Genomic DNA, 25,470 nt, shown 5'->3' with positions numbered 1-25,470 from the left:
TCTCTTGTCGCCATGGCAACACCCTACCGACTACCCAAGAGAGACCCACCACCAAACAGCCAAAGAACCGACTCCTCAGTCTTGTAGTGCTGCCAGAAGGAGCAACTCGTATGCAACTCGCTCTCAATTTTGATTTGGTTATTCTTCTCCGCTCAGTCTCGTTTCGTTGGCTGTTTTTCGTTCGTTCATTTCGCAACCAAAATTCCAATTCGGAAACCGTTTTTGTCTTTCTTTCTCTTCCTTGGGGTTTCGTTTTATTTCGTGACAAGAACATGGACAACCATTTGAAGGTGTTTTATAATTGATTTATATCAATTCCGGTTGAAACTTGGGTTGTTCTCCCATCTCTGAAAGTGGTGTAGTGCGATTCTCTTTTCTTTCTTTTAATAAAAAGAAAAAAAGGAAATACACGGAAGAAAATAACACCGATGCGGCTGACTAGGAAAACGGCGTCGGGCTGGCTCATTCGGCTGGCCCTGACGGCCGCCCTTCTTCACTGGGAATACGCCGCCGCTAATGGTACGAATATTCTTCTTCTTCTTATTTTAAAAAAGAAACATACACAAATCTCTTTTTTTCTGTTTCTTAACGTGTATTTATACACGCGCATTATGCGCTTATTTGTAGATTTCTCTTTTTTTTTGGGTATGTGTGCATGTTTCTTTTCGTGATAAATGATCCCGAAACCGTTATCGATCGTTTAAGGCATGTTTCCGTGTGTGTACGGGCTCGTTGAAACGCGCAGCATTGCCGCGGGGTGGTAGTAGTGTCTTGCCATGGAGCAGCGGCCAAAAAAAGTCTCTATCGTCTATATCGGGTACTTGTGAACAGATTGTTGTTGAAGTGGATGGAACTCTGGCGACCCAAAAGAAAATGGAGAAGAAGAAGAAAGGGCCGTTTTCTGTCGACGTCAGATCTATTCGGCATAGCGCCGCCGCCCTTCCCAGTCCCACCATTGCGCCGACATCGCGTGAAACAAGTGGAGAGGGGGGAGGAGGAACAATAATACGGGAAACGCATTACCAAAAATAAAAGCCCGACTGTCACTAGTAGCTTTAAAGAAAAACTTCAACACGCCTCTTTGATTTTTCGACATCTGTTTTGTTTTTCGGACGTTGGCCATTTTCACGTTTTCGGTTGGCGCAGTTCGTCTGAACAGATGGCCCAGTAATTTAACGACGAGGTTGGATAGATGGTCATCTCTAAGACGGGAATAGGTCACGTGATGGGCATGGGATTGCGACGTGTTATGTATTCAATGAAGAGGAACAACCCGCCGAGAGATAATCGGAATCGACGTCGTCGTTTTGACGTGTGAGTTGTAGGGGGTCGGCCGACTCTGTGTGTATTTCATATAGCCACCCATCATTTCCAATAGGCATAGGCATATCCCAACAACCCCAAACCCCCAAAAAAAAAGATTGTGAGTGACTTGGAACAAATGGGATTCCTACTCGGATGATGGGGCCCCTGCCCACTTAACTCGCTTTTCTCAAGACTCTTTTACATATACTATCTCTCCAGAGAAAGGGCGTCTTCTCATGTCTTTTGGGAAATTTTCTCTCCCCTCTTATAGTATAACTATTTTCCCGTTCTTTTATATTTTTATTTTCAACTCGATTGACCTTTGGGTTAGAGCCAAATCTATCCGGGCAGTGGTGTGCTGGGCAGACACATCACCTGTCGTAAAGTGAAAGAGACAAGTGAAAGACGCGATGGTGTGTCTTATCACTCTTGTATCATTTTATATTTTTTCACTCTCAATTCCGTTATGAAATTTTGGTATTGGGATGATTCTCAACTCGGATCACGACTTTTCCCGTTCTCGGACGCGGCCATCCGTCACAACTTGTCGGCGTCGAGCTATAGACTTTTGAAATGACGACAATCTACATAGACCTGTTTTCTTTTTTTCATTCCAAATATAAAATCAAACAACGAGTCACCAACTCTTTTGATGACTTTTTCCGAGAAACAAAACTTCAACTGGGCATCACAATTGGAAAGGAAAAAAAAAGGCGGATGCCCAACCACGACAGCAATTTGTTGGAAATTACACATCACACAAGTGTATATAGCGCGACAGTCGATCCGGCCATGCAGCCGTTTTTATATGGACGCTGGTGGTGTTTTATTTCTTGGTAAATTTTTATTTTTTTTTTTAGTCCGAGAAGCGACACGACACCCTCCCCTCCTCGGCTGGTCCTTTTTCTTCTAAAATAAAAAGAAGAGGAGAGTGCTTTCCCTTGTATATATTTGTGTGTATGTATACAAGCCCAGAGAGGCGGCTAAAGAGAGACCAGCTGTTCAATTGCCGTCGTAAAATTCTTTGGGCATAGGGAAAAAAAGTGAAGAAGAAGAAGAAGAACCCCTTGAATTTCTTCTTTTTGAGCCCATCTTCTTTTCTTGGTGTGTTGTACACCTTGTGTGATTTATGATTCAAATGACTAAGAGTCAGTGGGTCCGCCTACTACACCCGGACTCTCTTGTATTGTACATAGCTCAGCCAGCCCCAGTCTCAGCAGCACTCGTATAGAAACTGGCGCAATCGTAAAAAGGAGAGAGATTGTTGTTGTACGTCTCGTATGACACCCAATGTGCCAGCCGGGCCTTCTGGTTGGTGTCCGTCCCCGATTTCCGTCCCTTTTTGGTGGTAGAAAAAATAGAAATTTTCGGTGATCGATATTGCTGGGGAGCAGCGAGAAAAACAAGACGGTCGCAACTCTTGCGGAAACCTCGCGGAAAGTGGGTAAAGAGGGTGAGCCATCTGCTCAACCTCACACACTAAAAAACAACAACCCACAAGGCCTGGAATGAGGGAGAGATGGGCTCGTCCAGCCAAGTCATCACATGCCGCCGGGTTGGTAACATTACAAAGAGAAAGAAAAAAGATTGTTGAGCGCTTGTTTTTCAATAAAAGTGTTACAGTTGAATAAAGACAAGGGTCTATGAACATGTGAGGCTTTTCTTTTTTGTAGCTGGCCCGCCCGTTTCAGCGTCGGCAGATTATTTCCACAACAACAACAGGAGAAAGAAGAAGCTCATTAGACGCAAGTCGAGCGACTGGGAGGCGTGTACACCACGACCGAACGAGTCTTATACAACCCGGACTACCATTTACCTTTTTGTTCTGTTCCGGAGGCGCGCGTGTAGACGTTTATATCTCCCGCGTTCTTCTACTAGTCTATAGTACGTCCCAAAAAAGGCCGACCTAAATCGGCACACGCGGGGCAACGCCTCTGCAACAGCAACACACACGACCTGCATGGGCAAGGTGGAAAAAAGCGATTCGACTCTTATCTGGTCCTCCTTTTTTCTTCTCAGCTTCACTCAAAAAGAGACGAGAGTCTCATCATTGTTTCTCTCTCCCGAAATATAAAAGGAACGTGACAAAAAAGTGTCGCTTATCACTTGTCGCCTCCATTTTCTAGATGGGCTCAGGCACTGGGAGAGACACACAAGAATTCAGAAAATAGTCGAGAAAGTGTTGAGTTGAAATTTTTCTTTATTTTTTCTCTCCCCCTATCGACTGACGGCCATATTTGGGTGTGCCCAGCCGTTTTTCTTTGCCTTCGCCTTCGATCGGGCAACCCAATACATCAACAGACGAGAAAAAACAACAACAACGTGCAGGGATATCGAGACTATTAAAAATAAAATAAAAATACATTTCTTCTTTAAAAAACAACGTAGAGAAACTGTACACAGCCATCAGGGGGAAAATAGAAAATGGTGATGGATGTTTTGGATGCGACGACGACCGGATGAGTTCACTTTCCGTCCGTTTTATTTTTTTGTTTTTTTCTTCCGACTTTTCTTATCTCCCCATCCGCATACGCCTCGCTCTGTTCGTCTGCGATAAAATATAAAAAGGAAAAATGGCGGGTAATGACGAGTCGCATTCTTTTTTTAAAAAATGGCAAAGTCCTTTTCCATGGCGTTGGTTTAAATGTTCAATACTGGCGCATTTCTTTTTAATATTTTTTAAAATTTTATATTTCGAAATGATTCCCATAAAAGGGAATAAGGGGAGCGCCCCTTTCGTCTCTGGTCGATAAGAGAAGTAACGGGTGATCCTTGGGTGATTTGACAACTTCAAGCCGGTAGCACGGTGCGTGCTGGATCTAAATTTTGATTTAAAAATAGTAAAAAGAATAAAATCTTTTTATATTCTTTTTTCGACTCATAACAATCATCATCAGAGTAATAAAAGAAAGGGACGGAGCGTGTCTGTGATGGCTCACCTTTTAGTCTTTTTCGAGAGGGTTGGGTCTATCCATCAGCTGTTGGGCCGGGGCGAAATAACAACACGGAAATAGTGTCGCGTTCTCGGCTTCATTTGTGAACGTCAGTCCCTTCTTCTCTCAGATCCCTCCACCAACACACACAACATTTTTTTCTTATTTCTCCTATAGGCAATCTGATAATTATCAGAGCTGGGAAATATAAATATAAAAGGGGGGAGTCCCAATGATCGAATGCACCACCATCAAGGCTTACACACCCCGAGTGGTGGTAGCAGCAGCATCTAAAGCCTTTTTCTTTTATATCTTTTTGGAATAACTATTGGTGGGGGGACCTGTGGGTGGGCAGCTCTCGGTTGGCTCTCGTCCATATTTACATACCTGAAGGGAAAAACCCTATGATTAGCATTCATCAGGCAAACACATCTCTCTCCTTTGGAAAAAGAAAGAAAACTCGTGGGCCAACACCCTGCTGCCACTTGTGTGTGTGCAGCCCAGGTTGATTCGATTCATTATACTCGCCACGATATCTCCCAACCTTTTCTTTCGTATAGGGGGGCCAGACTTTTTTCTCATTTTCTTTTTCTCTTCAATCGATATGGAAAAGAGACGACAACGCCTCGACGATCATTATCACCCGGCCGCTTGTTGTATTTGTGTGTGATATAGCGGACGCCTTTTTTTTCTTATTATTATTATTATTCCTTCCTTCTTCCGTATAATGGATGATGGATGGCCACGATGATGGCCCTAGTCGTGTGTACATGTTCCTATTTTATACAACGCACGAGAGTAACGCCAAAGTACTTTAAGAGAAAATTTCTCGTTGTAGGAAAATCAATAGGTAAACAAATGAGTGTGTGTAGTTTGCCCTTTGGGAGGTTATTGCGTCTCTGCGGAAACAACTGGAGGTTCATCCGGCGTAGTAGACTATGCCTTGCATATTTCAACACGTACGAAAGGAGAAGGAGAGAGGGAGAAGCGCAGGATCCATTTGATGGAGATGGATGGGAAATGGGGTGCGCAGCAGCATAACGTTAACTCAAGAAGTAGACGAAGAAGAAGGGGAGAAAAATACGAAGGAAAGTTCAGAAAATCTTTTTTTAAAAAAAGACGAGTGAGAGAGAGAGACCTTCATTTCCTCCGGCATTCCACACTTTTTCTTTTTTTATTTTCATCCTCTTCTCTCGTTCGTTGTTGTTTCGCCGGCTCCCAATGGCGCTTGGTTCTAGCCCGTAGTCATTGTGTGTTAAAAACCAGTATAAATATCTCCATAGCGCAGCACAGCACAAAAAAGAAGAAGAAGAAAAAGGGGATCGGTTGAGTTGGGTGTCCGTCTCCATCCCTCCCATGATGTGTGTATATTTATGTATCAACAAACCAACGTGCCGAGCCGAAGCCCAATAGATGACGGCCTACAGCGGAGCTCGAAGAGATGAGCGGAAATGTCAGCCGAGAGTTTCAACTTGGCTCAGATTTTTGTGTTTAACTTAAAAAGAATAAAAAAAAGGGGGAAAATGTTGTTGTGAATGCCGTCCGTTTGTTCTAGACCATTGACCATATATACTTCCGAGTTCCTCTGTTTATGAGTGACTGGCCATCATGTCCGCGTCTATAAGCTCCATCCGAAACGGGCCACAGTGCTGTCGCCGTGACGACGCCAGCATCGACCCGCTACTCCGCCAAGAGCTGCAACTTCCCCCCCACCAAAGATAAACATGTCCCGAGTCGTTGCTTTTGCCGATGCCCAAGAATGTTGCTGCCGGCGCCGCCCTCTCCCACTACTGCTCAGAGTGCACAGCTCTTTTACAAAGACATTCTCTTTAAGAAGAAGTTTCTTTCCCTTTAGCCACACAGCCCAGCAGCAAAACGACACACAACTTTTTTTAGTTTTTTATTCCTTGATTTTTCGATGGCGTCCGTCGAACATTTGACAGTTTCTGCTATAATAAGCTGCCCCTGCCCGGTTTCTTCACTATTATCTTTTTGTTTTTTCGTCCTTTGGAATCATAAAATACGCCCCGACAGGCCGACACACATCTTTTTCGGCCCTGCCGCGGCTGTCAGCGCTCACGCCGCCAATTTTGTCTATTTTTTTGAACTGAAAAAGGACCCGCCGCGCTATTACGCCAAAAAATACAAGAAAAAAACAACCAAATAAAAACGTGTTTGGGAATGACGGAGATTTTTTTTCCCGATAGGCAACGCCCATCATTTGCCTATTTCACTCCGCCATGTTCGTTTTTTTGTGTCTGCAGTCGCGGGAGAAAAAAAAAAAAAACTGAACGACGAGTTTTTTATTTTTTGTATTTCGGGACTTGTCTGTTTGTTGTTCACGTCGTTTGACGGACGAGTTAGAAAAAAGAAGATGGGAGGAACGAGTACACGGTCGTCCAGCAGTTGGTGGGTGGAAAAACAGGGTTGCTCATCTGTTAGCGCACCACCCAACTAGCCGTGTGTGTCTGATGGTCTCACGACGACTAGACACATGTGCGTGTAACTCTCTCTGAGTGGCAGAGGGGAGGGGAAAAGAGCTGGAAGGGAAATACAGCGAGTACCAACTGTTGGGTAAGAACTCTGTACACCCGAGGAGGAGGAGGAATAACAACACAAAAGCACAAAAAATTGGGCAATGAGCTGATGCTGATGGCAGTGACGAGAGAAAAGAGTCGACGACAGCCCCAAAATCAACCCCCAACAAAATTCCTCCCCACCCAAAAAAATCAAAAGGAACAAACCGGGGCATCAATCACGTAACAACAAAAAAGGAAATATCCGTTGCCTTAATAATATTATAGGGGTCAGTCAGTCAGTCAGTCATTTCAACTGTTGAATTGATATGTTGGATGATGATCATCGATGTGACAACAGGCGATCGAGAGTCACAGGGGCCCCCCATTTTGTAAACATTTTTCCGACATCCGTCCGTCAGCAATCTGGGGGCGTGCGTGTCACCAACGCCTCATCCCCCCCTTCCATGTCAGACCGCCAGTTGTGTGTGAACGCACCGAACGCTGCCGACTTGAAATCAATGCCGACGAACAACAATAACAATGAGCCGCCACCGGCCACCCCAGCGTGTAGAGATTCGAATGGGGAGCGTCGCCCAGGAGTAGGCTAGTAGGGAAATCACATGGCGGATGGCGCATGGCTTCGCCAATGAGACGACGTCAACCGACGCCGCGGCTATATACTTTGTGTGTGTGCTGTGCTCTTTCCCTTTCCCTCATTTCTATTTTTAGACGGGCCGAGAGCACAGAGACAATCGAATGCGCGCATACATAGCCCCCGGCGTTTGGAACATGATAATAATATGGCATTTCCATATCGGCACACACAGACACGCACACCCGCGCATATTATAAAGATTCAATCGTGCTGCTGGACCCATTGACAAATGCAAAAGCGGAAATGTCAAAGCCCGTCTATTTTCCCCTTATCGGACCCCCCCTGTAACGGCGGCCCCACCCACGCCGCTGGGCATTCATTCAAAAAGTCAAAAAAGAGAGACGTTTCGCATTACTTGCCGTGTGTGTCTTTCCCCCCTTTCACGGATGACTTTCCGTCCACCCCTATACTACACACACGTTGAAATGGACCGACGTCTCCATCTGGCAGCGTCGGCCACCACCGGTCCAGCACGCGCCGTTTCCAGAGGATCCGCATCGTTTGCCACCGATCTGATGGATTCGCCCCAATCGTCCAAAAGTTGTTGGCAAGTTTGGCTCAATTGAAAGATATCGAAAAATCTATATCGACCAGAGTCTATATATTGATGGGTCCCTTTTTTCTTACTATATCCCCCCCCCCCTATACAGTAAAGATGGATGCATCCAGCCGTGCATTATATTTGCTCTGTCTCTCTACTCATCCAGCATTTGCAGCTGCTCCATCCTGGGCTGCCATCCCCACTTTTGTTATTAGAATAGACGTACAATCTAATCCATCCTTCCTTGTATAGATTGGCGGAGTGGGGGGGAGGCCGCCAACTCTTTGTCAGTTGATATGTTTTTGTTCTCCATGGGTAGAGAGTTATACTATACACCAGCAGCAGCAGCAGACGAAAGCTTTTTTTCAAAAAGGTAGACACTACTGGCACCGGGCCAGCACAGCACCAGGTTTTTCCGAGGGTTTTTCTCCTATTGAGGTTTATCCATCCCACGGCGTTCCTTTATACTTTTGTAGAAACCCCCCCCCCCCCTCCCAGTCTCTCTCTCTTATCTATCTATAACCTCCAAGGCGAAAAACTCAACTGAGAGAATATACGTACAGTACAACAAAAGGAAGAATATCAAAAGAGAAATGTCGAGTATATAGTATAGATGATTGTGTATAGCCGGCTGATGCCCCCACCGAGATGAATAGATTGGGGTCGGGCTGGCTGGCCTGGCCTGGTGGTGGAAGATATTGAACTTGGTCGATCTCTACCGACACCTGGCCATCTCAGTTTACAGCTCCTATATAAAGGTGGTGGACTGTGCACAGTGTCGCACATTGGCAATCTCTTGGATCAACGACCCGGCCAATTTGATATCTAGCCATACAGTCAAAAAACTAAAAGATAAAAACACACCCTGACCTTATATTGTCCATTGATCATATCAGTCGGAAAAGTCGAGGGTGTGTCAATGATTATTTAGAAATAATCATGCACCATTTTGTTGCTGACAGTCCGTGTGTCTCTCTAGAGAGTCTAGCTTGGCTCTCAAACCCCAGAGTATAAAAGCCTCTCACTCTTTAGCCTTTTTTTCCCATTCTATTAGGTCTCTCTGCCAGGAGTATGAGGCACCGCTGGGAGTCGTGTGGCTTTTTTCTCTCTCTCCCCCGTTCCATTACGTCCACGTCCCATGGCGATCAGCACAGCAGGCAATTCTTTTTCCAGCTAGGGGAATATCGAATGTTTTTCTTTAAAAAAAAAGAGGGTGAAAACGCACAGTTGCAAGTTCAGACCATTTCTCCTTGGGTACATAATAATAACCCCCAATAGTCTAAAAGCGCTTGTTTGCTCGGCTGATTCAACTGATGTTTCATTCACTTTTCTTTTCTATTCGGCCGGGGAGATGATATCAACTGCATCATCTGCCCAATAAATTCGTAGAGATACACACCATGTGTGTGCACTGTGCACGTGGTGTCGAATATGGCCGAGGGAGTGTCACACACATCGGACACGGTCCGATCCAACGGCGACAATTTACGATCTAATAAAAAAAAAGCCTATTTTTCTACATCTTTCGTCGGCAAAGGGGTGAAATCAGTTTAGACTCTTTTTATTATATCTTATCTCTTATCAGATAAATATGGAGGGGAAGGTCAATAACAGACCAACTTGTATATGGCAGCAGTTTCTTTGTCAATAGAGAGAAACCGATGCGTCTGACAGACTCGAGCCCAAATAAATCTCGAAGCAAACACCACCGAAGTCGATTGGCAATGCAAATCACCCGTTGATGGCAGATTTGAAGTAGGGGGGATACATCCTATTGTTGGATGGAACAAACCGACAGGGGGAAGGTGAAAAGAAATGACAATAGCAGAGAGTCGATTTTTCTATTTACTTTTTTTTGGCTAGCCGCATCTGTGGTTCATTATCTGTCCATTATATCCAGCCGCCATATTGACTATTCAAAAATACCCGCCAAAAAATATTTTTTTGAAAATTCCAAAATGGCACTTAATAATTGTTTTTAATTGATTTATTTTTTTAGTGGGTAAACCTCCGCGGATCACTGAGCATCCGTCGGACGTGACGGTTCCCCGTCACGATCCGGTGACGTTGCAATGCTCGGCCGACGGCTACCCGACCCCCGTGATTGAGTGGTACCGCGACGGCGAGTTCATCATCAGTTCCAGCAGTTCCAGCAGCGGGGCCGTCAGCGCCACCAGCAGTTCCAGCAGTTCGTCCATGTCGTCGTCATTGACGGGAGCCTCGCGAATTCTCCTGCCGGGCGGTGCCCTCTTCTTCCTCCGCGTCGTCCACAGCCGCAAGGAAAACGATTCCGGCGTCTACTGGTGCCTGGCCCGCAACTCGCAGGGAGTCGCCCGCTCACGCAACGCCACCCTCACCATCGCCCGTAAGTCGCACCAAATTTAAAATTTAATTCTATAAATTAAGAGATGAAATAAGAAATGATCTCAGTTGACACTAAAAGGAGGATATTTAAACTTGAAATGATCGTCTAGACTCTGGGTCGGTTTTGTGTGTGTGTGTTGTCTATTATTGCCGCCGGCGGCCTCTGCATCTCTTTGCCAGTTGTTCCGCGCCGTCTATTTCGGACTCGTGTTGCTCGAGTCACTTCCGCTCCCAAACCCAAACATTCCTTCCGCTCTTCTGCTCAGTTCTTTTTTCTCTTTTAAACGATCCATTTTAGAAGAGAAAAAAGAGACGCAATTGGTCGGCGCCTCCAACAACAACAACACCACGTCCGTTTATTGTCGTAGCCGCGCTTCTTTTGTTTTCCTTATCGACTTTTGTCTTTTTTTTTTAGTTTTTTAACGTCTTGTTTTTTCTACCGAGAATAAAAATCACTTGCAGCAGCATCAGACTAACTCTCTGCACCTACTAAAATGAAAGTAGCTATACTATATAGCCGGGCGTCGTTTGATGATTTCCCGTTGTTGGCCCGCGCGTCTATAATCCGCCTCGCGTGTAAAGTCATAACAACCGAGAAAAAAACCGTCAAACGGACCGATTCCCACACACGCCTCTCTAGACTCGCACACAGTCACGACCGTCATGAATCTCCTCCAACGGGGGGTCCCTTTTCTCTCTCCTCGGCCGAAAAAAGAAAAGAAAAGACGATCGCCATGTCTATAATAATATCGAACCGCCATTCAAACTGTGCGCGGTTGGCAGCAGCAGCAGTGGCGGCTGGTTAGTGTTGGCTAGTTGACGATGATTTTTTTTTCGCCGTTAACCGCTGGATATGAGAGCTGATCTAACGGGTTGTTGTTGTTGTCCTTTTTTTTATATTTTGACTGAGGAACAAGAAGAAAGAAAAGAATCCCACACGTGCCATTTAAGAAATGATTGCAAGTGAACAAGCCGCTAAATGAATAGGAAACCAAACCGTGTCAAACCTTTGGCCTACATTGTCGCATTATATCTGGTACTACTCCTGTCATTATATAGAAACAGGACCCATTCTTTCTTTTCCCCCGTGTCTTTTGGTTTCAATTTTGTGCCACTCAATGAATTTGAACGACCGGAAATAACTCATCTAGCCCGAGACTTGATTTTTTAAAAAAGAGCTGGTGAAGTGATATAGACCATCATCAAAGGCCCAATCACGAAAAAGGAGAAGAAGTCGAGTCTCGCTAGCTCACTAATGCAGCACCCGATACACCAATTCGTGTTTAGATTGCGCATCTCTCGTATTAATTATATAGTCTATAACAACCAACTTGTCGGTTTATATCGGGAGCCAGCAGGAGCTGTAGACGGTGAATGAAAGGTCTTTGGCCTCTATTTTTTAAATTTTAGTGCTCCCACTATATGGGGGTAGTAGCTGTGTGTGTAGGAGGGGGAGATGAAGAGCAGCTGCTCCATCAAGGGACTCTTACTAGATGGTAAAAGAAAAAAAGATGTTCACCAACTCGTATAGCGAAATCATCCTCATTAAGGACCTATTTAACGACACCATATAGTCATATTCAATTGCCGGCTAGATAGCACCGCATACATTCGGTTGCTGTTGGGCGGCGTCCGTTTTTATATTGTCATTTGAGTTATACATCACATTATTCGTCGACTACCATCTGTGGGTGGGGGGTAATTCATTTTTTTTCTCTCGTTTCTTCCTTATTTTTTGAGTTGCTGGACAACTTGAAGGCCGTGCTAACTGCCCGTCGCTACTATACAAGGGTTCATGTCGTTCTCAACCTAATTCAATATCGTCCCCCCCTCCAGCAGCACCTTATTCTCCACTTCTACGTATATAATCCTGCGCTGCATAATATAGAGACGAGGCGGAAACACGCTTCATGAATATTTCAAATCTACGACGCCTCCGTCCGTCCCTCCGTGTGTGTCTTTGAATGAAGCGGGGGTCTTTCTTCTTAGCTATTGTTTGACACTCCCCCCCTCTCTTTTGTGTGTGTCGCCCAGTAGTAAAAATCCCATCGCCACACTTTCTTTTTCCCCAAAGTGTTTTTTTCTTCTTTTTCCCATTTGAAAAATTTCTGCTGAGATTTTTCCTCTTGCGTCAGAATAGAGAAAACGGAAGGAGAGTCTTGGGGGAGAGAGAGTGGGAAAAAGGAGGGATTGAATTTCACTCTAGTCGATTGATCCACCCTCGGTATATAGTCGGATGTTGTGCGCGTACCGTGTACAATTTTTTTGAAATAGACCCAATGCTCTCTCCATAGACACACACACATTTCCGCATCTCTGGCGCTGGAGAGGAAACCGAAAAAATCAAATAAAAATCAATACGAATTGTTGTGTTCGTCGTGTATCGAATTTCCAGCATCTTAGCAACGGCTTAGAGACGCCAACACACAAGTATATATATACCTTTTGTAACTGTGTGACACTTTTATTTCACTTTCCCCCCTGCGCATGGTCGCTAGTGTTCAGCTAGCACTCGTCAAATCATAAAATCGAGGGTTGTGTGACGTCTCAGTCGACATATAGCTCCCCCTTTATATTCCATTCTCTCTCTACATGTCAGTATTATTATATCCTCGGTGTTATTTTTCTCAGTTGAAAGAAAAAGAAAATCCCAGGCAAGAGGGGGAGGTACCCTGGACAAAATCCACTAGGACGACATTTTTTTATTTTTTGAAAAAGAAAAATGTTTTCAAAGCGACACCCTCGATTGCCTCCATCGCGTCAGATAAGAAAAGAGAAGAAAAACACCCCCGGAAAATTCCTTCAAGACTTTCTGCGCTTATAGACGTGCGTGGTGGGTAGGGATGTTGCGTCGATCGAAAAATCGCTGACGCAACGATCTAGAATGGGGAAAACAAAGGGACAAAGAACAGCCCATCGCAGTTTGAATCTGTAGCACGCGCATTTGAGGTACCTAACCGAGCTGGAGTATTGGGCGCAATCTTTGAATATCTACACACTGTGCTCTTTGGCACAGCCTTTTTTGGGGACCCCACCTTTTTGTATTTTACGACTGAGGGTATATTCGTCATCGTGTACACGCAGTTTTCAGGGGCCGCTTGGTGGTGGTGGTGGTGGCAATTGAGTGAAGCTGAATCGGATCAATAGGTAAGGCCCTCGACGACATATAGCCCCAGCAGCCATTCCATTTCAGCCATCAAAATGGGGGGAAACAGTTCGACTTTTGTACATTCCTAGATGTCGAGGTCGACATATCGATTGGCATCTTTTTTTTTTCTGCTGGCCATATAGTCGACTATAGTTCAGTTGCTTATTCACTGATATTTGATTTGATTTCCTTTTTCTTTTCTCCCATTGGCCAATGATTCGCAGAAGAAAGTAATGAAATACCGACGAGGGTCAACCTGGAGTTTATCGATCGTCCTCATCTATCTTCTTTTTTGCCCCCACTAGCTAGCATTCTCCCTACTACCAGCATCTATGCACATGTATTATGTATATGGCTGCTGCTGCACATAGCGCAATATCTCCAAAAGTCTGTCGAGTATCTATTCAGACTATCTGACTCAATTCGAGAGTCATCGCGGGGCAGTTGGATAAGAGAAGACCTTTCTCCTCCTAGATTTTTGTTATTAGTTTTTTCTTCTTTTTATCCTCTCTCCCAATATTTTGCCGACTGAAACGGATCAATCTCCATGCAGCCGCGAGCTCAGCAAACAAATGCGCTCACAGATATCCGTCAGCAGCAGCAGAAAAAGTTCTTCTTCTCCATTTCCTTTTCATCTTCTTATATACGAGAGCGTGTTTTCTTCAAAATAACAAACATCCCGTCGTCCATCTCTCAATGTGCACCAGCAGGGCTCGGCTGCTGGGCTGGGCTGGGCTGCTGGGAAAAATGGCCGGCTCATATCAGGTTGCCTTCATCGCATTTCCTCGGCGGGTCACCCAACCCTTAATTCTTTTTATTATTATTTTTCTTCTTCTTCGTCAGAACATCAGCCTTGAATTCCTCGACTCGATTCAGCTGGAATCCATTCGATTGAGGTCGATCTGATCATTTCTTCTTTTTGTATTTGGCGCCATCTTTTATTTTATTTTACTGCTGCTGCTGCGTTCGATTCTAATCATCTTGTTGGCCATGTCAAGAAGCAAATCATCTGTCCCATGTTCATGTCCCGTCAATACTATCGAGCGTAAAAAACCATTGCCAGCCTCATATCGATCCAATTGATCGCTCAGCTATATAGTAGAGTAGTAGTAGAGACGGACAGAGATAATGGACTGACCTCCTTACGGTTGGTCTGTTCAACTTGACGGAACCTACGCCACATCTAATGGATGCCTACACACATCCTCTCTTTCTCTTTCTCTGTCTCATTTCTTCTTCCACGTCCATGTAATCAGGCAAGCTGCCATCCAAGGGGGTCGTTACATGAGCCAGGCCAACTGTAACATTCACAAAGAACACTGTAACCATGGTCTGGAGCGACAAAGACTATCACACAAGGCTCATCACGGCTAGTTGGGCCGCTCGCTCGACGGGAGGTCAGCTCCAATAATCTGTGCCCAGCACAGCCGAAATAAGAAAACAAAAAAATGGGGAAACGGCACACATGGGTGGGGGGTTCAAAACGTGATGACGCGATCCAAAAGCCAAAAGCTGGATTTTTTTCATTGTTCCGGTTGAAGAACAAATAAAAAGGGAAATAAAATAAAAGGTGGACTCGCACAAACGGTCAATGACGCCAGCAGTAGCCAGCACAGCACCAGCAGCTACTTGTATAATTATGAAAGGGCCGTTAAAGCACCACAGCTCAGCTCAGCTCAGCAGCAGAGTCGTCAACTCGTTTTTAATGATTCGGGAGGGAAGGCGGTTAAAGCGACGAGCTCATTTGGTGGGGAGAAAAAGAAAAAAGAAATTTCCAAAATGTCTCAACTGTTGAAAAAGGCAAAGTTTATCGTCTCGACACCATCATCGCGCTTCCAACAGAAAAAACCGTAATGACCCCAACGACTTTTTATTTTATTTTTTTTTCTTTCATAAAATAAATATCGTGAGACTGTGTGTCTGATGATGTCTATATACTGAGTGATCGTCTCTACTGTACACACACAGCACTCGAAAGAGTGTGTCTTTGACGTCACTGGAATTGTGTGTCAAAACGGAATTTGGCGTGTTGGCTACACGCAGCACACGTCATTTTGGTTTGTTTCACTCGGCGGATTTTTCTCACTTTAGTGAAAACACAAGTCGACAATGCACCACAATGGGCCTCTCGGTTCTCTAGCTGATGCGTGATAAGGGCAGACGCGCTTTCTTATGTAAGTGCACGCAAAAGGGCCACGACCCAGCGCAAGAGAGAAAAGCAGAGAGAGATAACCACGGCTCATTGATTTCACACCCAGCCGAGCTGCTGCTGCTGCTGCAACTCCCCCCTTCATTGCGGCAGCTCTTCTCCACACATTCCGCCATTGTGTCAGCTCCCGGCCTGCGTACAGCAGTCTAACTCATTCGGCCGGCAATCTGGAGGAATCCAGTCACGCTCCTTTGTCTCTTTTGTCTGCTGCTGCATGCCAGATTCTTTCACCCTCAGCACCACCACAAGTCAAGATATTCACAGCATTCATCTCTTTTTGACTATTACACAATCTATCCGGTTGCGTTTTCTTCTCTCGGTCCGGCACTTCCACACAGTTGTGTGGAAGCGCAGTAGCAGAAAAGGAGAGAAACCAGAGGGGAGAATATTTTTTGTATTTTATATTTTAAAATAAAATGAAAGGCGGCGAAAGGCGAAAGAAGAAGAAGAAATGAAAAAGCTGAAAAACAAATCAAACCAACTTGATTGATTCCGGCGTGCCATTGATGATTATTCAAATTCTCCCGCGCGCGATGTGGGATGGATCACAGCTGCTGCTGCTGCTGGGCTGGCAAGTGATGGCGGAAAAAAGGAGGGTGGTGTTCCATCACTGTAATCAAAAGAGAAACAACAAAAACTAAAAAAGTTAAAAACGAGATGAAGAAAATACCCCAGCTGTGTCTAGAGAGTGAGAGGGTATGTGGAAGTCGCTGGGAATATTTTAAGGCGGTAGCCAATCAACAGCCCTGTGGCTGATGGCACGGTCGGTCGCTTTCTTTTGTGATTAGCAGTAGGGGGTCCGTAACGAAATGATCATTTTCCCCCTTTTTCATTTTTACATTCTTTTTCCTTTTTCCAAGGAGAATTAAAATTTCTTTATTGCTATAGACTCGGCTGCTGCTCGATTCTCTCGACATTCTTTTGTGCGCACGATATTCCGGCCGCTGACGCCGGACGAGAAGAACCAATAGAATTCTAAGAGACATTAGACTTGGTGTATTTGGTTGAATTTCCTGTTCTGTTGATTAGACGCTGGCTTTTAATCGGAACAAAGTGGTTAAATGGCACGTAAAGGTTAATTCAATTACGCTCCATTTCCGTTTTAAACGAGCGTCTCACAAAGTCAAATGACCGCAGTTGAATCACATTGAATATCATCAGCCGAGCGTGTGTGCTCAATTGAAAAGGAAGGTCATATTATCTGCAATTGCCACACATGCGGATGACGCCGCCGCGCGGTGGGTCTCGATGGCTTTTCGCTCCAGCGCATTCCGGCCACCACCGAAAAAGAGATGACGCATTGAGCTTATTTTTCCAGTTCAATTTATTATTCTTCCATTTGCTTGGTGGTGGTGGTGGTGTGGCGAGCCAGAGATTTCGAGTAGACAGACAGACAGGGATGACATTTTAACAGCTCGCGTGTCCTTTCAAGTGGCCGTTTCCTTGGTCAACATTATATCCAGCACGTCTAGAATGGTTATGGTGAATGCCTCCCGCTTCTTTTTGACACGAACGAACGCGCATTAAAAGACTTACCGACACTCTTAAAGACCCAATTCAAGTGTCAACGCGCTCCTATAAGGCCCACCCCGAAGAAATGAAAAACTAAACGCTGCTGTGTTGAATGTATCAACATCTTTTATAGATTCCGGAATGACTATTAACACACTAAATCACCATTTGAGACTCGACTTTTGAACGTTATAGCGGGTTATATAACGTATTATATTATTAGTTTAAATATGGCGGCCACAAGTATTTGGGCGCCGTCAAAGTCTTTCTGATGAATACCAAAAGTTGTGTTGGCTGCGCCGAGTAGTTGTGCTTCATCTCAATTGCGGACGAGGTTTTCTGGCTGCGCTTCGTGACAAATGACCGGATGCTTGAGCCAACTTTGACCTTTACACACGTAGTAGTAGTTATACATGTACGCGCAAGTACTACCTTCCCTTTTCCGCCCATATACTATCTATTTCTTTTCTCGACCCCCCCAGCTCAGTACAATATCCAGATGTGTCCGCCATGCAGCCCCCAAAAATAAACCCTTAGCAGTTACGTCAAAATCATTTCGACTGTTGAGAGTGACCTTTTGCCATTCGACAGGGGACTGTATAATAATAGAAAATAGACAATTGTCGCAATTGAAAAAAATATACAAGCATATAGAGTCCCTTTTATAATACTATTTGGAAAAAAAACTCAAATGACTGCTTTGTTATTTATTCCCTCGTCCGACTTCCGGCACGTGCGGTTTTGGTATTATTCTATGCACCGTCGAGAGTCAATATTATACCGTCTGTCCTTTTTTCTTCTTAATTCAACTGTGTAGGGTTCCCCTTTTTATTTGTTGACGAGAAGGAAAAAGATAATTTTCTTTTACAGGAAAAAAAAAGTCAAACAGTCGAGGGAAAGTTGTCTTTTTCCTTTTTTAAAATTGACTTATCTTCCAACTAGGAACAACAATCGATATGTTAACGAACGTCTAAAAACCATTGCGCCCAAATTATTTTTTTGAGACGACAGACTTGAATGCAATCTAACAAAGGCTATGTTATAATAATGGGCTGCTGCTAACGTGATGGGGCTGGACCCGTAAAAAGAAAATGTTATCTTACCATTTCCTGCATAGTGTGTCAATGACAGCAGGGGCTCAGTATATGCGAGTTGATGGTTCAAACTGATGAAGCGAGAAATGGGCGGGGACTCTGAAGAAAATATTTCTGCGTAAGTTGCTGCTGCACGCTTGGTGACACACACGCTCATCTCGTCCAACGTTTGACGTGATGAACATTGAAGAGCGTTCCGCCTCCTGTTGGTTTCGTCTTTTGAAAATTCCCGCCTCTCCCCGAGTGATTTCTGTTGACATTTTCTACGCTCTTCTCTCCCGAAAACAAGCACAGTAGCACTCACTATACAGCTATTGCCCTCTAAAGTGTAGACACATGTACACAGTTTATATTTATCCGCCTGTGTGTATATATTTTCTATGGACCTGCAAACACACACACACATGGTGTACTACAGCCAAACCCTTGGCCAAACCCTCGGCAGTATATCTCATCTTGTCAAGTGGCATTAGCTACTCGTTCCAATAATTTATTTTTATCCCCTTAACTCTCTTCTCTCATCTCTCTTTTGGCTATTGTGTGCCGCAAAAATGTAAAAGAAAAATAACGCTCACTGGCTAAACAGAATCTTTAATGCGCAGGCTCTTCTTCAGCCATGCTGGGAAACAGCTATGTAATTTCTGTGGCTGCTGTTTTTCTCATCCGAGCGATAAATCAAAACATCAAATGCCCGGAATAATAAATAGCAGCGGGGTCGAGTTACTCAGCACTAAAGTCCAACAGTCGTATAAGGAATCGGAATCTAGGCGACGACAAAATGGCCATTAGACGCGTTGCTTTCGCTAGTTAACAGACTCTCACTCTTATAAAATGTCCTGGTGTAGCTGTTTTTAACATGAGCACTGCAGAGTGACATCTTTGAGACGTACTGAAACCAGATAATATAACACACCACACGGTTACAACTCTGAGCTAATTATTTATCTGTTTTCTATTTTATTTTTATGATACGAATGTCGCTGATGGACGACCAGATTTACAAACCGAGTTCAGGACGACGCCGCAACCGGTGCAGGGGATCGTCGGTGATTCAGTCATCCTGGAATGTGAGCCACCTCGCGGACATCCAGAGCCGCAGATTCGCTGGAAGAAAAATGGCCAATCGCTGGAGCTGGATCTCGACCTCGGCGTCGATTCCGAGCGGTAAATACAAACAGCAGCACCCATTTGAATATATGCAGAATAATAATCAATGTTTGTTTGTTTGTTTGTTTGCTTTATTCATGGGGGTGGTCTGGTTCTACACTGCGCACACCATCTTGAATAACCAAACAGGATCCGAGTGGAGGCGAGCGGCAACTTGGTCATCACCAAATTGGCGGCCAGCGACCAGGGACGATACGTTTGTGTGGCCCAGAACACGGTCGGCATCCGCGAGACCTCGCCCGTCTTGTTGACAGTCAACGGTAAGAGAGATTCTCCGAGCATCAGCATAAAGTGCACAGCTTCTGCCCTTGCACTACGGTTCTACCCTTCCTGTTTGGGATGTTTGTCTTGGCCGCCGGCTCTCTCACTTATGATGAAAGATAACCAAGCCAACTGCGCCTTCCATTCTTCCGAAGAAAGACAACAACACACACAGACAGACAGACGGGGTGATCTCGTTTCACCGTCAAATGTGTGTCGGAGGAAACCTCTTTGTTGGTCGGGTGAACTGGGGCCGACATTATTTTAAAAAGAAGATTCTGCGCTTGGCAGTTGGCCTTTATCTCTTTTTCTGAGAACCGACGCCGCCGTGTTTGGGTTCCAAAGATAAAAACTTTGAAGTTCAAAGACAAACACACGACAACACCCCCCATATCCTCCTCGGAGGCTTTTTCCAATCGGAAAACAAGCCAACCCTCTCGCGCTAAACGAAACTAATAGAGACCAAAAACAAACAGTCGAGTTTACATTAACACACACGGCCAGTTGCGCTACGAGACATTTTGAATAAAGGAAGATATTATCAATTAGATGTAATCAAATTCACTTCATTAAATAGCCCAAACCCTTTTTACTTTTTGTTTTGGTTTGTGAATAGATTTTCGTCTGATTAAGACAAATATTCACATAACTGTCGATCAAATCATTATTGACACGCACGCCAGCCTCACGATCTTCCAAGATTACATAATAAATTGCGTGAATATTTGAATCAATAACGTCATCTCACGTTTTTTTTGTGTGTGGTTTGGTGGGAGGGAATAAGAGCTCGTTTGGTTAGTCCAGCAGTTTCTCCTCTTTCATATGCCAACGTTCTTGATTCAAATAACATAAATAAAAAGAAACGCGTGTGTGTGTGTGCTCAGACTGATGTCCCGACCGCGCTGGATTCATGAATATTCCCCATTTCATCATGGAAATGAGACGCTGTTGGTGGAGGGAAAGTCGTCGAAAAAACACATGCATGAATTTTAATGGAAAACTTGTAGAGGTGCGGCCAGGATGCTACTCAACACACACAATGATGCAATCGGAGAAATATAAAAGACAATCTCGAGACCCAGTAGTCTCGACTGTCGAAGGTCTGGACTTGTTCGTCCCGCTTGTTTTGGCTATAACAATATCTTCATATAATATGAATACATGAATACGGGTTGAATGGTCAACTGATGAAGAGGCACCTTGTTATCTCTCTCTGTCTGTCTGTGTGTGTGTTGGTCTAACCCAGGAAAAAGTCATGAAACGCACAAAATAAAAACCAAATAAAAACGTGTTGTTTTTCATTTGATTTTTATGCGTTCGCTCATTATATTTCTCCCTTCAGCTGTTGCCATGCCGACAAAGTTGAAATTCGATAATTTTTAACTCGTCATATTTTAATTTAAATAGAAATTAATTTTTTTCTTTTCAAATTTTTATTTATTTTCACAGTTCGACCGGGAGTCATTCGCCCGCCACAAGACGTGACAGCTCTAGTGGGAAGTGACGTCAATTTCGAGTGCGGAGTGACAGGCGATCCGGCTCCCGTGGTCACTTGGCGGCGCGTTGACGGATCACCCATGCCACCCAACGGACGGACCAGGCCGGTCGACCACAACAAGTCTGGGCTACTTTCCATTCTGCGAATCGAGAGAATCAGCGCCTCGGACAGTGGCCGCTACCTGTGCAACGTTGAAAACTCCCTGGGCTCCAGTTCCGCCTGGGCACAGCTGACGGTCTTGGTGCCACCCACCTGGGATTTCGGTGCCACCACCAGCAGCGGTAGTAACCAACCCAACAGTAATTCTCCGCTGCCAAAGGAAGCCAGGGCTCACGCTGGGCAAACAATCAGCCTGGACTGCCCAGCCGACGGATCACCCAAGCCGCTCATCTTTTGGAATCGCGAAGGCCGGACGGAACCGTTTTTCGCCAACGCTGCCGTCGACGGAGATTCCCAATCCAGCAGGTGGAGTGTCCTCAACAACGGGACTCTGGTGATCCGTGACGTGCGCCGAGAGGATGCCTCCGCATTGTGGTGCGCCGCCGTCAACGAAGCTGGAAGTTTAATGGCCCGCACACGACTGGAAGTGACGTCCATCTCGACGCCACCGCCGGTCGTGATCGAAGTCGGCCCGGCTAATCAGACGCTGCCAGTCAAATCACCGGCGTCGCTTCCCTGTCAGGCAGAGGGCCAACCGGTCAAATGGACCAAAGACGGCCGACCAGTCAACGCTAGTTTGGTCCCTGAAAATGTTGGCAGTTTCCAGGCATCTTCTCGTCCACGCATCAGCCTCTCCGAGTCTGGCATGTTGATGATTGAAGACTTGCAACTCAGCGACGCCGGAACCTACACGTGCGAAGTCGGCGAGGAGGATCAATTCGCAGCCTGGACGGCGTCCCTGGCAGTTGCCAGCCCGACCAACCCCAACGTGGTGTTCCATCGCAGCCCCAGCGACCCGATGGCTTTGCCAGGGTCGCCCTCTCAGCCTCGACTTCTCCATAAATCATCGACAAGTTTGACGGTCGGATGGCAGAGTGGATCCAGGATGGGAGCCTCACCTCTTCTCGGTTACACCCTTGAAGTGTTCAGTTCAGCTGAAGACGATCAAGGTCAACCTCGGCTGGGCAGTTGGACCTGGACCGGCCCTTTTGTCCAGGTCAGACGAGCCTGGCGTATCATCACCCGTGGCTTGAAAGCCGATCAGTTCACTCTGAACGACCTCCAGCCGGCCACGTCCTACACTTTCCTGGTTCGAGCTGAAAACAATCACGGACTTTCTCTGCCCAGTCCAGTGTCGCCCTGGTTCACGACTCTGCCCGCCATGAGACACAGCGGACAAGTCCAGTGGCAATCGGCCGCTGAGTTGGAGGATGTCAGGCAAAGGCTTTCCGTCCCACGACTCCGCTTGGATCAGGCCCGTTCTCACAACTCGACCAGCGTCCGTCTCTCCTGGCAATTGCTGGATGGAGACAGCGATCCAGCCCTGGATGCCATTCACATTTGGTACCGCCGGACAGAGGCCAATCCGAATTCCGACGAAGAGGACGAAACGCCAAACGAAGAAGTCGTCATTCCCATGAACAGGATCGCGTCAATTAATCACCAAGGATCGTTTTTCCACACGTTGGGCTCACTGTCTCCTTACACGCGTTACATCTTCTTCTTGGTTCCGTCCTTCCGGAATGTTCTCGGACAGCCGTCCAACAGCAAAATGGAACGCACAATGGAAACCGGTAAGGACTATTAAAAATGACGAAATATATTTCTTCAATGTAATCTGAATTTTAAATTTTAACTTTTAGTACCGGCTGGTCCACCATTGAATTTGGCCGTTCGCCAATTGAACGCCACTTCAGTTCTCGTTCAATGGCTGCCGCCACCCATCGCCTTGAGAAATGGCAACATTACTTCCTATCAGGTATTTATAGACACCATCTGTCGATAAAATTCTGGCACGAATTCATCAATCATTTCATTTATTATCAACAGATAAGCGTGGCTCTGGATGGCACTCCCAATAATCCTAGGACTTTACTGGCCAATTTAACCATCCCTGCTCTACCCACGTCCGTTGTGATCGGAGGACTGGTCATGAATACAGCCTATTCGATCCAAGCGGCCGCGTGGACATTGATGGGCCTGGGACCGACGAGTTTACCGGTCGTTTATCGAATGGAGCCCGTCATCTTGGCGACAAACGTCCGTTCAGATTCATCACCTTCACTGACCAAATCGTCACTGGACGACGAGAATTCCGGAAACGGCGGATCAGATTCAGCCCCGCAAGGAGTCACGCAAGTGGTCCAGGAAACGTGGTTCATTCTTCTCCTGGGTGGAATACTCTTGGCCATTCTCGTCCTGGGCATCACTGCCATTTTCGTTCACCGAAGTTTGGCCAAGAAAAAAGCCTTGTCGGCTTTGAGCAAATCCGACCCGATTGTCGACGCCAGTTGTCACGGAATGGGCGTAGGAGTGACGGGTACCATCCGAGGTCGCGACGCCTTTTGGTCCCGCGGTTGGTCGACATCCATTGGCAACACCAAAGAAATCGATGCTCAAGCCACGCTTTTGCCTCACGGAGACGGAACGGCCGCTCTGGCCAATCGCTCGCTGGTTCCGCCGCCGGAATACGCCGAGCTCCTAGGTCACAGCATGATGAGTCACGACCACCTGCAGCAGCAGCCGCAACATATGCAACACCATCAGCATCCGGGTCAATTAAGTCTCAGCTCGTTTCTACCACGCCGGAACGCGAACGTTCCGCAGCCCCACCCGGCGGCCTATGCCACCACGACGCTGGTTGCTCATCGCAACAACAACATGCAACAACAGCAGGTTGGCGGCAACCACCACGACCCTTACATGGCTTCATGTTCGGCCTTCTCCGCCTCCGATTCGAGCGGTTACACGACGGACGAATTGGGCGAGCGCTGCCGCCGGGCCTATCCATCAGGGAAGAGCTCCAAAAGCCGACAGAGTAACAATAGTAACGGTGTGAAACTGCTGCCCAACCTGGGTGAATTATTACCTCCTCCACCGCGTCACCCCCCACCTTCCAGCCCTTCACAGAGCGTGTTTGATCGACCGAATCACGAGGTATAGAATATCATATTCTCACGCGTACAACTATTTCATTTAATCAATTTTCTTATTTTGGGACTTGACAGACGTTAGCCAGTCATTTCGTTTTCAAGAACGCATCTCACAATAACGGACCTTCACTGCCAGTTCACAATTCGCCAGCCCTATCCAAGCGAAACGGATTGACTCCGACGGTTACTGGAGTGAATCAAACCAGGAGGTCATCAGTCTCCCCATTGGCCAGCAACAGCAGTGCCACCGGTTCCAACGGTTCCAGATACTCTCCCGATCACTACCAAGTTGTCGCCGAGGAGGAACCAAATTCGCCGGAAGACAACGAAGAGGTCAGCGACTCTGGAAGCAACGAGTACGCTTACGCCTATCACAATCCCATAGAAAATGTGAGACCAACTGGAGTGATGCCCCCAGTCAACCAGGATCTGTGCAATATTGCCTATCCACGGCTCAACAGCTACGTCCGGCCGTTTAACTCGCATCAGAACTATCAGGGACCACCTAATAAGCATCCCAACAGCAAGTGTAGTAACTACGAACCACCTCGCAGTCTCACAAGTCATTTGCTACCCAACGGCTCCTGTTTCGTCGACCGGACAGTCCAACCCATCGAATCGCCAAGGAATGCCATGAAGAATTTCTCGACTGGCAAACATTTTTCATACGAACCTTGTCATCATTTCCCCGAACGAGGAGCCCAGTCAGAATGCAACAACTTTGGAGGGGATGGCGATGATGAGGATGACAGCGGATCTGACGATGCTGGATGCCAAATGGTTTTGCAGAACGAGAACATTGATAACGAGTCTTCGCTCTATGCAGAGGCTCACAACTACGATCTGGCTGTTCACCAGCAGGCGAGAGAATAATATCATTCAGAGCTAATTTGTGAAATTATACGCACTTTTCTTGTGAAAAATCAATAATTAATAATGACAATGAAAAATGTTCCCTGTAAATAATCTCGTTCAATTTTAACAAGTTATTGTCTAGTCATGTGGAAGCTTGTTTGTATGATACGTGTACAGCTACAATAAACGCGGGTCATTCCATGAATGCATAACCTAGTGATTTTTTTAAATTATAGATGATTTTACGACTTTAGTTTCTGAGTTGGAAAATCAATTTATTTGCAAGAAAATGTTAGGAATTTGGATCGATAACAAAA

The 25,470-nt window shown here is 45.8% G+C and overlaps 1 protein-coding gene across 1 annotated transcript; it reads left to right on the top strand.

Annotated features, from left to right (window-relative positions):
- The first annotated feature begins 95 nt into the window (after positions 1-95).
- Positions 96-25,358, top strand: LOC124328482 (protein sax-3-like). The gene is made up of 8 exons (XM_046787256.1): positions 96-519; positions 9,953-10,318; positions 19,276-19,444; positions 19,577-19,707; positions 21,158-22,939; positions 23,009-23,124; positions 23,196-24,302; positions 24,374-25,358. The coding sequence occupies exons 1-8, from the start codon at positions 429-431 to the stop codon at positions 25,169-25,171; spliced, it is 4,560 nt and encodes a 1,519-aa protein (XP_046643212.1). The 5' UTR covers positions 96-428; the 3' UTR covers positions 25,172-25,358.
- Positions 25,359-25,470: the final 112 nt, after the last annotated feature.

This window comes from Daphnia pulicaria, chromosome 3 (assembly GCF_021234035.1).
Source record: "Daphnia pulicaria isolate SC F1-1A chromosome 3, SC_F0-13Bv2, whole genome shotgun sequence".
Lineage (NCBI taxonomy): Eukaryota > Metazoa > Arthropoda > Branchiopoda > Diplostraca > Daphniidae > Daphnia > Daphnia pulicaria.
The sequence above is the reverse complement of the archived record's forward strand: the minus strand, read 5'-3'. Positions and strand labels throughout refer to the sequence as shown.

Coding starts and splice junctions, on each gene's coding strand:
- LOC124328482 (XM_046787256.1), top strand. CDS start 429: ATGCGGCTGACTAGGAAAACGGCGTCGGGCTGGCTCATTCGGCTGGCC. Junction 10,319..19,275: donor CGCCACCCTCACCATCGCCC/GTAAGTCGCACC, acceptor ATGGACGACCAG/ATTTACAAACCGAGTTCAGG. Junction 22,940..23,008: donor GGAACGCACAATGGAAACCG/GTAAGGACTATT, acceptor TTTAACTTTTAG/TACCGGCTGGTCCACCATTG.